This window comes from Chaetodon trifascialis, chromosome 2 (genome assembly GCF_039877785.1).
Source record: "Chaetodon trifascialis isolate fChaTrf1 chromosome 2, fChaTrf1.hap1, whole genome shotgun sequence".
Classification (NCBI taxonomy): domain Eukaryota; kingdom Metazoa; phylum Chordata; class Actinopteri; order Chaetodontiformes; family Chaetodontidae; genus Chaetodon; species Chaetodon trifascialis.
Window position 1 is genome coordinate 2,153,565 of NC_092057.1, and position 14,476 is coordinate 2,168,040.

Genomic DNA, 14,476 nt, shown 5'->3' on the forward strand with positions numbered 1-14,476 from the left:
TTTCATAGCTTTTAATACAAAATGAACTTGTCGCCGTGGCTGCTGTTGTCTGACAGTTCACATCTATTGAAGGAGAGTCACCACATCGGCTGTGTGAGTTAACAAACAGTCAGGATCAGATTCAGAACAATTCATTGATCCCAGAGGGAGAATTGGTTCAGTTTCAGTTGCTCCCATTGCAGAACAACTGGAAATAAGAAATATCAGAGAATATAGAGTTTGTATGCAGTACTACAAGGTAAATCAACCATGAATTATAAACTATATCAAATATGTAGATGCACATTTGTAAACTATGTCTATTATGCTACATTAAACAGCAACCATATAGAAATATGTCTGCCGTGCAGTGTAAGTGGATATAATGTCCGGATACATGACTCTGTGTGTGTGTGTGTGTGTGTGTGTGTGTGTGTGTGTGTGTGTGTGTGTGTGTGTGTGTGTGTGTGTGTGTGTGTGTAAAATGTTGCATGGCAGTGGTAGCATGTCTGCCACCTAGTGAGTGTCAAAGTGCACTGCATGTTTCGTGGGGGTCAGAAGCTGGAGGGCGGCGGCGGCAGCAGCAGCAGCAGCAGCAGCAGCAGCAGCAGCAGCAGCAGCAGCAGCAGCAGCAGCAGCAGCAGCAGCAGCAGCAGGGGTTTAATATTTGGATGCACAAATACTCCATAACTTCAGTTATAGCCAGCGTAGCTATTCTGGTGTTTTCAACTATTTTTTAATGCAGGGTAATGCAGATTATTATTCCAAATTTGTTTTGCTGTTAAAGTCCATTTAGAACAAATTCTTTGCATACTCACACAACACAGTGAACAGTTTGACTGTGGTCAGTTTTATTGCTGCTTTCTCTGACAGTCCTGCCTCTCTGTTACCCATTAATGTAACTACATCACAACTATGATATAGCTTATATAGTTAATATAATGTAAACATTGCACAGATGAAAACCATCAGTGTCCCTGAACAAACTAAAAATAATCACAACACTGTGAATTTGCATGTACAGGCCTTTTTCATGGGAGACACATAAAGGAAAACCGCAGGTGTAAACTTTACAGAGAAGTTCTGACCCTCGAGAGAATTCAAAGAGTAACTTCAGTGGCTATTAAACACCACTCAGCTGGTGTTATTCAATGAAGCAGATAACTTTGTAAATGACTGTATAAAACGCTCCAATCAGATATTTCATTCACAGTCAAAACATCAAGTCGTCAGAATCAGATTCATAGTTAAAAGCTGCTGCAGGAGAAGAATCAGGATGAATTGGCTTTCCATGGGGCTTTGCATGATCCTGTTAATATTATTATATGAGGTGTGAGGAAAAGATTAGCACACACCCGCTAACACTCTCTCCAGAATAAACAGAGGTGGATGTGCAGGCAGGAGTCATGACCGAGGGCGGTGGAGGAGGACGGAGGAGGCAGGCTGGCCCTGACCAGACCAGCGGGTGGAAACGGGTGAAATCACAACATCAGGAAACGACTGCAGCTGGTAACGGAAACACACACGCTGGGCATCTGATTTGCATGTGTGTATTCCAAAACACGCTATTTTTCATAACCTACACTACTGCAATGCAGTTCTCCCCAGTGTAGCCTTCAGCAGGGCTTTAATGCAGTGCTGAAGTGTATTGTAGTTGGTGACATCTTTCTGTAGTGTATCACACACTGTACAGTTTGTGTGTGCATGTAAGACAAAGAGAGATGGGGGCTATAGGCTGGCAGACATGTCATGTTGAAGAAGGAAACTCAAACTCCAGAACACAAAGTTGGAAGCACTCTCATATTTCCTGTGCTGTAGCATTGTTGCTTAAAAAGTGGGAGGGAAATGGCCACAACCAGGCCGAAAGCCCACCAAAGTGAAGGTGAATAGACTTACAGACGTGCTTTTGGCCTCATTCTGAAACACTTTGCCTCAATGTCTTCACAGCAAACCCAGCACGCAAACCCTGAAGACAAACACTGTTCTGTGAGCTGGTGAATGGCTCTACCCATGTGGAAGTGAGGGTGAGCACATCTCAATTAGAGGGAGGGAGTGGAGGGGGAAACATGGGAAGGAAATTAGTTATTAATAATGTTTGGATGATACTGTATATAGGCTGTGTGTGTGTGTGTGTGTGTGTGTGTGTGTGTGTGTGTGTGTGTGTGTGTGTGTGTGTGTGTGTGTGTGTGTGTGTGTGTGTGTAGGTTAACAAGGCTGCGTGCTTTGACAAACTGCAGTAGTCTGCCTCCAGCTCCTCTGCCTCTAACTGGGGCGTGTACTGCAAAACTCCCTGTCCTGCAACTCCTGCAGCTCCAGCGAGGCAGTCTGGATTTGCAGTCCGGGGAAACTCATCATCATCATCATCATCATCATCATCATCAGTCAGCACAGAGTGGCTCTCTCTCTCTCTCTCTCTCTCTCTCTCTCTCTCTCTCTCTCTACCGCAGACACCCCCACATTCACTCCCTCTCCTGTCCGTCTGTCCGTCTCTCTAAAACAAGCACAGCATCTCTTTTCTTTTCTCTTCTTGACACACGGCAATCATGTCCGCAAACGGCGCCGACGGGGACCTGCTGCAGATCCCTCTGGGGCTCATCAACAGCGCAGGGAAGTATCTGACGGCGGAGACTTTCGGCTTCAAAATCAACGCCTCGGCCAGCAGCCTGAAGAAGAAGCAGACCTGGACCCTGGAGCAGACCGGCGAGGACGGCAGCGCCGTGTTCCTCCTCTCCCACCTGGGCCGCTACCTCGCCACGGACAAAGACGGCAACGTTACAGCGGACAGCGAAACGCGCGGCCGGGACTGCCGCTTCGTCATCACCGCGCACGAAGACGGGCGGTGGTCTCTGCAGTCCGAGCCCTATGGCCGGTACCTCGGCGGCAGCGAGGACCGGATCACCTGCTTTGCGCAAACTGCCTCGCCAGCAGAGAAGTGGAGCGTGCACCTGGCTGTGCATCCGCAGGTCAACCTATACAGCTTTGCGCGCAAACGCTTCGCCCACCTGAGCGCGCAGGAGGTATCCATAAACCGGGATATTCCCTGGGGGTTCGACTCGCTTGTGACACTGGTCTATCGTGACCAGCGCTACCACCTCGAGACATCTAACAACCGCTTCCTCCGCAACGATGGCACCCTATCCACAAAAACGGACAAGGATACCGGCTACATGCTGGAGTTCCGCTCCGGGAAAGTGGCGTTCCGCGACTGCAACGGTCGCTACCTGGCGCCCGTGGGCCCCGCCGGCACTATGAAGTCTGGGAAAAGCACCCGGGTCGGGAAGGATGAACTGTTTGGCCTGGAGCGCAGCCACGCGCAGGTCGTGGTGACTGCGGGCAACGAGAGAAACGTCTCCACGAGGCAAGGTGAGACTCTGCAGCCGCACAGAGCCGGACAGAAAAATCCCATTTCACCATACAGATGAAGTCACTGCATAACTGGGCACACAGCAGATGCAGCTGTTGCTTGATTTGTGTTTGAGAGAGTGCAGAACAAGAATTAGACTCCTGTGACTTCATTTTCCTCACACACCATGTGTTTTTCATTATCATTGCTCTCACTTTCTCCCCCCTCCCTCCCCCATTTTTTGGCCACTCTTTGCCTTGCTTAACATTTTTCTGCAGTAATTCTACCCCTGCATTGTGGCTGCTGGTTCAGGGTCAGCTTCAGTCAGCAGTTATCCATCATTCTTTATCTCAGAATAGACTGGGAATAGACAGAAAACGAGGAGGGATTTGTTTGGGAGACAAAAGGGATAAAATGGAGGAGAGGCAGAGAAAACGGACGACAAAGAGGGAGGTGTGACTCAGACCGTCCTGCTGAATGTAGACCTTCATGCCACAGGAAAACCTTTGTCTTGTCGCCACTCGATCTCACTCTGTGCTGCCCTGCATATGGGACTGATCATTGACAGCATGGTTTACCCATGCAGTCTATTGATTGCAGAAATGGTGTGTGTCTGTGTGGGTGTGTCTGTGTGTGTGTGTGTGTGTGTGTGTGTGTGTGTGTGTGTGTGTGTGTGTGTGTGTGTGTGTGTGTGTGTGCATTCCAGGAGAGATGGATTGTGAAAGATCATCTTTCTGAATGAGGTCACTGTAGGGCAGCGACTTGTGACCTGGCCTGTCGCTGAAGTTATGCCATCCAAGACAGTGGGGGTAACACACATAAAGCGGCGCAGAGGAGACAGTGCCGAACACACATTCAAATGGGATTTTTAAAGGACCACCTATGTTTCTCAGTGTGGGTGTGTGCAGGCATTTTGTTAGCCAGCAGCTCAACTGGAAAAAATAGGTTTTTGTGTCAGCCTCTTAACGAAGAGCAAGAGCTCTTTTTTCAGGACACTTCTGTGGTGGAGAAATTAAGTAATTTGAAAGTCAAGTCGTTTCAAGTCCTTGTAAGAAAACTGTAGGCCTTATCAGTCTCTGCTTTGAACACCTTTCTTTCAAAGCTGTGCAAAAGCTGCAGTAATCAGTAGCTTTACATCAAAAATGGGTCAAATGACTACCTGTAAGGTGAAAGGAGTGACAGAGAATTATCACTCGACTCTCGACAGTTCCGCTCAGTCGAACGTAGTTTTTTAGCATCTTGCATCTCATTGTTTGATTTTAGGACCCACAACGTTCCTGTTATTCGATCCTCTTCATCTTCAGGTGCAACAGGCAACTGTTTTCAGTGACAAAGCTCTGATAATCCTCCTGTCCAGCACCCACACACAGTTAGCAAGTTAACAACAACCTGGTGAACACAGTGGTGGCACCAAAAGAGCCATATTTACCTCAGGAGGTGTTGCAGACCAAAATAAAGCTTAAAGTAGAATGAGTATTGGACTATATTGGATTCCTCGGGTGTCCAGGAACATGACTCCAAATGAATGCTGATGTTGCTGCTGATGTCTTCATAGACCGCTGGTTTCTGCCATGTTCACCATGTCAACTTTATAAGGCGATGATGTGTCAGTTTTACGTTTACAGCTTGATCTGCTGCCTCCAGGTGGTTAAAAAGTCAGTTAATACAGCTTTACTAGAGTTGTTACATGACTGAGAACGTGTCTTTTAATGCATAGGTCTAAGGATGTAAATTGTTTAGCTATGCAAGGCTTCCCTTCGTATTTTTATGTTCCACACTTTAACCGGACCGACAATTCAGACTTGTGATTAATAATTAATCCAATATTGCTCATGTGGAAAAACTTGCTTTTTTGCTGTTCTGCTATCATTTTCACCATCACTCCCCTCCCCTCACTTAGTCCCTTCCAGGACTGGCACACCCCCTGCATCTGTGCAGTAATACAACAAACCTGTGGGCCACACCTTTCCCAGCTGGGCTCAAAGAGCTCAGCATGTTCTGCCCCTTTAAGAGTCTATCTGGGGAACTTCATGAATTAGAGGGTAGAAGAGTTTCAGACAAGGAGAAAAACCTCCAGAGACAAATGAAAACTGACACCAGACTGCCCCACTTTTCTAGGCATGGACCTGTCAGCCAATCAGGACGAGGAGGGGGACCAGGAAGTCTTCCAGATGGAGATGAGCCGTGAGGACAGGAAGTGTGCCTTCAGAACCTCTGCGGGGAAATACTGGACTCTGACAGCAAGTGGTGGACTGCAGAGCACTGCCTCCACCAAGTAACCACACACACACACACACACACACACACACACACACACATCACTTTGAATATCACACACTCTTCAGTTCACGCATGCTCATCCTTCACAGTCTGCTCGTTGAGTCCGTTTTCGTGTGTGTCACAGGTCGGCCAACAGCTTCTTTGAGCTGGAGTGGCGTGATGGTCGTGTGTGTGTGCGTGCAGCTAATGGCAAATATGTGATTGCTAAGAAGAACGGGCAGCTAGCTGCTACTGTCGACAATGCAGGTCAGTGACGTGTCTCTGAACTGAGGTGGACTCGGGACAAAGGAGCATTAGTGGAAAGTAACTACAAGTGCTCTCGATAGCTTAAGTAGAAAAGATCCAAAAGCATCTTCAAGTTGAGAAAATCTTCGTGCCCTTGTACGTCTGTGGGCTGTAAGCTTCAGCATGAACCCTAACCCTTTTGGAGACAACCCCCTAATCAGCCTGTCTCTTCAGGGGAGGCTGAACAGTTCCTGATGAAGCTGATCAATCGTCCAATCATCGTCCTTCGTGGGGAGCATGGTTTCATCGGGGCCCGTAAAGCCGGAACGGCGACCCTTGACTCCAACCGAGCATCGTACGATGTTTTCCAGCTGGAGTTCAACAACGGAGCTTATTCCCTCAAAGGTAGGCCATCACTGTCAAAGACAACACATAATGACTGAATAATGACTGCTGACATCTTAAACTGGTTAGATTAAAACCCGCTGTGTAGAAAACTATGTGAATAGCACCATTTGGTATCCTGGTGGCAGATATTTTTGACTGTGGAAAAATCAGGTTTACCAGAGTGTCTTTTTTGATGCTAACACTTGGGGGTGCTAAAGTCAGAAATGTTCAAATCCCAAACAGTGACTTTAAACACAACATTAACATACTCAAAACTCTGGAAACTACATCAGATTCACATTATCCTGTGCAAATGCACATTAAGAATAGAGCCTAAGACAGCCCTGTTTAACTGCTGTTCATTAGAGAAAATCAATACAATCAGTCAAATTATCACTCAACCATGCATCAATGTAGTCTGCTGCATGTAACATTTAAAGAGAAAATACTAATTATCAACCAGCTGTGTATCGTCACAGTGTGTGTAGTACATGAACAGTATTAAACTTCGATCCACGGTGCCTGCACCCAGAGCGCCCTGCTCATTTAATGACACGAAACTCAGGTCAAACTGTCAAACCAGGCCGTGCTGATCAAACATGAAGCAAGATTCTGTTTGTGCATTGCTCATTTCTCGCCTCAGATGTTTCCAGAAACATACTTTAGTGCACTGTTCAGCTGTAATATGTGACCAGGCCATCTGTCTGAGGCGCAGACAGCCCGGTTTTATGAAAAGATCTTCTTTGCAGCGCTGAAATACCTCTTTAACATTACGTAACTGAGACATTAAATGCAGTGAGAATCAGTTTGATTATTTAACCAGCCACTTTGAACGCATCAACACATCACCCAGCACTTTGCTGAGTGTGAGTCAGCCTTCATTAAGTGTGTGTTGTTTGTCCAGACTCCCAGGGGAAGTATTGGTGTGTTGGCGACGACACGGCGGTGGTGTGCAGCAGCTCCACACCTGTCCAGTTCCTGTTTGAGTTCTGTGACCTCAACAAGATGGCCATTTGTGCCGTGGGGGGGAAGTACCTTAAAGGAGACCATGCTGGAGGGCTAAAGGCCAGCGCCGACTCCCTGGACAGCGCCACCCTCTGGGAATACTGAGAAAGCACAGCCGAACTTCTCCACTGTCCGACACAATGCTTCAAACTATTGATAGATACTGTAGGTAGTTTTTTTTTTCGTATACGTGTGTGTGTGCGCGCGTGTGTGTGTGTGTGTAATTGTGACTTTGTCTGGATGGATGTGTGGTGGAAGCTGAAGCTGATAAACTGGAAGTCTTGGCACCAAAGCACTACCGGTGTTTTATTTTGTATTGTTTTTCTCTCAGTCAGGATCTCTTCTCACTGAGCTTTTTACTGGAGATTTGGCTCGACGTTGACTTGTTGTTTAATGAATGAATCATAGTGTGGTTGCACATTATTCGTTTCACTTCCAGTCACATTTTTACACAAGCTTTACCTAAAACGTTGGGACAATTACTGTCATTAGTTGTGCCTATCTGTGGTAACTACTGGTGTAAAGGAACAAGTGGAATGCTATAACTCATAACTTACAATATCTAACCTTCTGCTAAATGTGCTGCTGGCTCTGTTGTGCTGCTTTCATCTCCTGCTCTCCTCCAAACGCTGAAGCATAACACATATGGGATAAAGGGGTGGTACTGACTCACATGTTTCTGCTGTAAATAAGGCTTTCTTTGTCGCTGAATTCTTCAAGACATAATAACCATAGGAACATTCAAGTGCAAAAGTGTGTTGACGCTGCAAAGAATGAAATGGGAAGCGGGTGACAGATATGTTCTTTGCCTGTGTGCTATTTACTGCACCTCTCCACTTTGTCACTCTTAGATGTGCAGGCAGACAAAATCTGTATATAGACAGATGCATCTACACAGTGTAGTCAAATGGCTCTCCTCTAGGCTATAATCCACTCTGTTCTTGCTGGTTCCTTAGATTAGTGTGAGGTGTTTGAATTACACTTCAGGAGGAAACGAGTGAAGGGTGCTTTCGTAGAGCGATCCTCCTGTCTGTGAGTGAAAAGGAGGTGGCGGGTAAAGCCAAGTTACTGCACAATCAAATGCACAGAACCAACTGTGGCGCTTAATCTGCACAATCATGTGGAGTCCAACTGCAAGGAGTTAAAAGCACATGCTAGTTGTGATGAAATGTCTGCCTTAGATTGGGTGCTGCTGCTGGCGTAAAACACGATGGTGGAGTCAGTCATCTCTCTGGCTGTTAATGTGGCTGTGCCTTCCATGTAACATTTCTGTCTTTTACGTGTTCTTACATTTGAAATGAATGGAGTAAAAAACCCCAATAAAATGTTCCCTCTAAACAGTGGACCTTCTCCTGGATATTTATTTATTTATTTATTTATTTAGTAATTGTTTTTCTTTGCGTAGGTTTTCACACTTGGATATTCCACAGACAGTTTTTTTTATTAGATCTATTTTCTGCTGAGAAACATACAGTTAAAGCCGTAGCGGCGTGCCTCAAGGCACAGCAAACTCAGTCAAGACTGAAACATCTCATCATGTAGCTGGACCTGCACAGAGCAGATATCTAAGGTGCCCAGAGAAAGAGGCCGACTGACATCGATGATCCAGCTGACGTCTCCTCCAGCTCCACCATGAGATTCACTTTTGTGGTTTTGAGTGAATGAAATTGAATGGATTCACATGGATTTCCACTTTGGTGAACAGACTCTAAAAAGCCCAGAAAACATCAAAATATATGCAAAGGCTAAGAGCCAGAAATCTGTCTATCACCTTGACTAAACATCTGACCTTAAAGAGCTGGAGTCAAGAGGAGAAGCACCAGATCAGAGTGAAGTGTTTAACTGAAATAATGATTATTGTTTAATGGCTAACTCTGGTGATCTTTTCTTGTCTTTTTCTCGTCATCAAATCAAATGAAGACCAAAACCATCAGTGCCCTGATGCTGTGAAGTATTACCATCCTTTGTTGTCTCAAAAACTATTTAACACACATGAATAAACCACATTATTTCCTTCTCTTTAAACCTGAACAGAAAGTGAGCGTCATGGCCTCAATTCAGCGATTTGTCAGGGTTTTTCCAACGAGGCAACCATCTTGTTCTGATAAGAAAATCCATTGTCATGATTTTTGCAAATGCTGTTGTGTGTGGGAGAGGGAAGAAAGCGCCTGCATCATGTCCCCTTGAGGGTTCACTGAGCCAAAACTGTACAAGAGGAAGGAAGGCGAGGGTAGAGGGACGTAACCTACTCTACTTTCTCCGTCCTTCTGCGGAGGAAACTCATCCCTCCTCTTCTTTTAGAAAAACACACAGTCATCCTGATGTGAGCTAAACTTCACGTGTCCTCTGATACAGACCCACAAACATCTCTGATTCTCCACTGCAGGATCGGTGCGTGTTGCCATGGTAACAGCCAATGGCAGGGATGGAGCTTGAGGAGGATGAATGTTCAGAGATGGAACAGACACACAGATCAATGGTTTTAATAAGCCTTGTAATAGTCAGTCAATAAGTGCAGATTCGGTTTCTCAGGCACTTCAGATGAGCCTGCCCGAGAGAGGACTTCAGAAATGAAAACCTGTGCAGACACCTGATACGGCCTACATGAATTGGAGCTTCCTCCACGCTCACTAATGCAATAATATCCTCATTCCCAAGTCTTTTCAGTCAGTCTGTGTTTGTGTGCTGCGTGTTCAAAACCTATCATCTGTAAGAGAAAACACATGGCAGCATCCTGCAAAATCCTCCCGGCCGGGAAAGAAGCAAATATGGCATTTGAGTGGAAGAAGGGAAGAATAACAAGCAGAGGAACGACAAAGCAGGAAATGAAAGAGACAGAAGATGAAAAGAGAAGATGTGCAGCAAAAAGGTTCCTGTTGACCAGAGTGGAGAGCCCTGAGCAGGCCTCGGACAGCTTCAACAGAGAGAAGAAGAACTTGTTCAAAGTCTGCTTGGTGAAACATGAGGCAGAACGTGTCGCTGTCCAGAGGAAACCATGCATGAATCTCCAAACCTGGTCATTCAAAAATTTCCAGGTAACTAAAGCTTTATGAGCAGTGAAAATCATTCTTCTGAGGCTAAATAAACAATCTAAAAAGACTAATAGTCTATAGCCATGCTAGCAGCTCCATGAAACCGTATTTAGGCACATTTGTGCTTTGAGCTAAATGCTAACAGTACCACGGCACCACGCTAAGAATGATAACATTAACATTCAGATGTTTAGCAGGTATAGGCCTAATGGATAGCATGTTGACCAACTTGATTTAGCATGTTAGCATGCAAAATTAAAGCTGAGGCTGGTGATGCAGTTTCATCAGTTTTCAGGTATTTGGTCATAAATCAAAACAAGATGAAAAGTCAGATGATCAGTTCATCCTGAGGGGAGCATGAATGTCTGCACAGCATTTCACTCATAATCACACAAATCAACCTCTGATGAATCCTCTTGGACCGTGAATGTCTGTGCATTCTGACATCATGGCCTGATGGTTCAGCTGATCTCACACCAGCCCACATCAGCTGACAGCTGAGCAGATTCTCTGCATCCCCTGCAAGCCGTTTAAAACCCACCTCCACCCCAGCTCCACCTTTTATGCTATGACTGACTTCATCAATGTCATTCCTGTTGTCATCTGCTCCGGGTTCTCCCTGCTTCAGGCTTTTCATGTCAGCGTGTGGAAGAGTCCCTCTGTAACAAATTTCATAACGAGCCATCCAACATTAGTTGCAAAGGTTTTTCCATCTGAACCAAAGCGGTGAACCAACTGACTGACTAACACCACCATCCTGTGGCCATAACGACGCCAAAGACTCAAAACCCATCAAGGAACATTTAATCCTTCATGCATTCACCACAGATTGAGACCACATCTCGTGGTCTTCATCAGTGGCTAATAAGAAGATGTGGAGTCAAGATTTTCAAATGTCAGGTTTGAACTTTCATGACCAAAACAGTTTGATAACTATTTTTACAAGCCAGTAATTCATGCACATGTACTAAATGTCTTGAACATGACATGTTCTTTGTGGCTTACAGGGATGTATTTATGAGCTGTATCCAACTATTTAACCTCTCAACTCCACTACCGCGTAATGTCGTCCTAATGAGTCTACTGCTGCCATCTAGTGATGATAACGTGACATTGATTTTGATTTAATTTCATGTGTATGGCCACAAGTATGTGGACAGCCTCTGCTTGTCTTGGTTTAAGCTGGTTCCAGTGAGGGAAAATGTTATTACCACAGCATACAATCATTTTCTTAAACAACATGTGCCTTCAACTTTATGGAACTTGCAACTTTGTTTGGTGAACAGCCTCGTCTGTTTAAATAAAGTAAAGCCAGGTCCTCACAGAAACTGTTTAGCCAGTTAGTTGTGGAAGAACTGGACTTGCCTGCATGGAGCCCTGACCTAAACCCTATCCAACATGTTTGGGATGAAGCTGAAGTCAGACTGCGAGACCGACTTTATCATTCAGCTGCAGTGTCGCAGCTCACTGAGGCTCATGCAGCTGAACAGGAACAAATCCCTACAGCCCTAAACTTCATATTATTCAATAATATGTGTTATTTAAACACTAGGTTTTATTCTATATTTTAAAGAGATGAAAGTGTGGAGGTTGTTTTTCAACATATTGCTCCTCACAGTCTTGGAATGAGATGTTGATGGACGTCATGGATGTGATGCTTAAATGTTCACACTTTGTTTGGGTGTCCACACACTTTTGACCTTGTTTTGTACATATAGACGTTTATTACCAGTCCTGACAGTACTGCTGAAAATGAATCGACGGAGAAACAGACATGTGACAAGAGGTTTCTTTGCAAAAGGTTTCATTTGTTCCTGTCATATTTGCTCGCTTATATTAAATGTGAAGCACTGACCTTCTTCAAGGGCGGAGATAAGAGAGAGGACAAACTAACGCACACGCCCAAATGCACGTACATGTTGACAAATTATCACAGCATCTGTTTGTCCACCGATATCTGCATCCAGTCAGACAGTATGAGTCAGCAGAGACAGAAGGGGAGACTTTTGTTCTGGACAAAACAATGGCCTCATAAACATTTGACTGGTACTTCCGAATTCTGCTCTTGCTTCTCATCTGTAGTGTTTACCTTTACCACAGTACTAAGTGCTTCTCAAGAAATCCATGGAGGCGTCGTCCACTCAGGCAATAAACATTTTTATCTACGAGATTTGATCAAAACCCAAACTTTGCCAGACTCAACATCAGTCCAGAGTTTCTAATAATCTGTTATTAGTGTGCAGCATGTGTACAATATGTGTGTTTTTATCAAGCAGCAGGTCTTTGAGGGAGATGATGAAAGAGAAACCTTCCATGACTCATACCTGCGGTAAATATGACCGCACGTGTCTGTATCTTGCTTGTGTGTGCATGAATGACCGTCTCTTTATGACTGCCACATTTCAGGCTGTGGCTTCTCAGGAACACAATAACAAAAACTATGTGGAGATAATGAACCAAGAGCAAAACCAATGAGGGAAATGAACCAAAAATGGACAGGGAGTTTGACTGGTGACACACGTTGAGGTCTGATCATCAAAACAAGTTCAATGCACCTTAAACATGGAGAAATCTGCAAAGGGCCTTAAGCTTGGACGGTTTGCCATCACTACAGCTGTGCAAAGGCCTTTTTTTTTTTTTTTTTTAATTAAATGGAAATGTTTTTAACTACACTGCGATTTTATCTTTTTATTACTCTCGTATCTACTTATTTTATTGTGCTTTTTACTTCATTGTTTTTATGTCATGATTATCTGAATCTGTCTTTCGTCTTTCTCATCTATCTCAATGAACAATATGTTGTGAAAATGTGACTGTGTTGTTGAATCCTGCTTCACTCGCTCGAGCGAGAGACGGGGGGGGGTTGCTTATTGGTGGAGAGCAGCGGCTGCCAACCTATAAATACCCAGAAAGGCTTCAAGAGGAGAGCAGAGGCGCTGGCATCACCGGAGGACGCAGGGCTCGGTTCGCCGCCACGCTTTGCCCGTCTGGACAGCTGTTGGCTCCGGGGTCACACAGAGCAGACCGGCATGTCTCTGCCGAGGCGTTCGCACACGGTCCGGCTGGTGGTCCTTGGGGCGGCGGGGGTCGGAAAGAGCGCGCTCATCCACCGTTTCCTCCACGACGGCTTCCAACACAAGTACACGCGCACAGTCGAGGAGCTGCACGTGCTGGAGTACGACACTGGGTCCGGGAAGATGCGCCTGGAGATCTTGGACACGAGCGGGAGCTACCCCTTCCCGGCCATGCGGGAGCTCCGCATCCGACACAGTGACGCATTTGCGCTCGTGTACGCGGTGGATGACCCCGGGTCCCTCGAGGAGGTGCGACGGCTCCGCGGTGAGATTCTGGAGCTGCGCGGCGACAAGGGAGCGCCCATCGTCGTGGTGGGCAGCAAGGCAGATCTGACCGACACCGAGGGTCGCGTGCTGCTGACGGCTGATGTCATGGCCACAGTGGAGGGTGAGTGGCACGCCGACTTCGTGGAGACGTCCGCGCGCACCGGTGGAAACACGGTTGAAGTGTTTCGTGCGCTGCTGCAGCAGGTGAACCTGCCGCACCGGTTGAGCCCCGCGATGTGGAGGCGCCGAGAAACGATGCCCAGACCAGCTGTCAAGAAAAGACCACCACTGAAGAAGAACAACAGCTGCGTCCTGTCATAGGAACATTTTCTCTGTTTGATGAGGGACTCTGCAGCTGGGCTGCGCGTGTTCAGGTGTTGCTAGTCATCACAGTATTTTTACCTGGTCTGTCCAGAGGTAATACTAAAGTTAATCATATTTCAATGGGACCCCTGATCTGTAAAGGTTTATAATGGTAAAGATTCATATTTTTGTGTACATTTTTTGTATTTTGTGTCAATAAAGTATTTGTGATTTGTGTCTGCTGTTTCATTTTCAATCCACTGCACCTTTAGCTCAGTTTACTTTGTCCAATGAAAGTGTATTGTATAGAAGTAAAAGTACAGATCAGAAGTAATTCATTACAAGTTTTACTAAAGTAAAACTGTGCTATGTCAAAGTGATATACATTGTGGGAGTATTATCATGGATACATTACAGCATATGTAGCATTTTTTTAGCTGGTTGAAGATTATTTCAACTGTGTAACAGTCTATAATATATGACACTGCACAATATTTTAAACATAAGTCATGTGTAAAACCTTGATCTTCAAAGTAACTAAAAACAGCGGGGAAAGTACAATATTTGCCTCAGCTGTAGGA

The 14,476-nt window shown here is 45.5% G+C and overlaps 2 protein-coding genes across 2 annotated transcripts; both read left to right on the forward strand.

The window, feature by feature from the left end:
* Positions 1-2,179: 2,179 nt before the first annotated feature.
* Positions 2,180-8,562, forward strand: LOC139347083 (fascin-like). Its single transcript, XM_070986538.1, has 5 exons — positions 2,180-3,342; positions 5,441-5,597; positions 5,727-5,848; positions 6,062-6,232; positions 7,119-8,562. Exons 1-5 carry the CDS (start codon positions 2,523-2,525, stop codon positions 7,322-7,324), a joined length of 1,476 nt encoding a protein of 491 aa, XP_070842639.1. The 5' UTR covers positions 2,180-2,522; the 3' UTR covers positions 7,325-8,562.
* A 4,666-nt stretch (positions 8,563-13,228) lies between these two features.
* rasd3 (RASD family member 3) lies at positions 13,229-14,005 on the forward strand. The gene has a single exon (XM_070980966.1). It carries the CDS (start codon positions 13,281-13,283, stop codon positions 13,911-13,913), a length of 633 nt encoding a protein of 210 aa, XP_070837067.1. The 5' UTR covers positions 13,229-13,280; the 3' UTR covers positions 13,914-14,005.
* The last annotated feature ends 471 nt before the right edge of the window (positions 14,006-14,476 follow it).

Coding starts and splice junctions, on each gene's coding strand:
- LOC139347083 (XM_070986538.1), top strand. CDS start 2,523: ATGTCCGCAAACGGCGCCGACGGGGACCTGCTGCAGATCCCTCTGGGG. Junction 5,598..5,726: donor CAGAGCACTGCCTCCACCAA/GTAACCACACAC, acceptor TGTGTGTCACAG/GTCGGCCAACAGCTTCTTTG. Junction 6,233..7,118: donor CGGAGCTTATTCCCTCAAAG/GTAGGCCATCAC, acceptor TTGTTTGTCCAG/ACTCCCAGGGGAAGTATTGG.
- rasd3 (XM_070980966.1), top strand. CDS start 13,281: ATGTCTCTGCCGAGGCGTTCGCACACGGTCCGGCTGGTGGTCCTTGGG.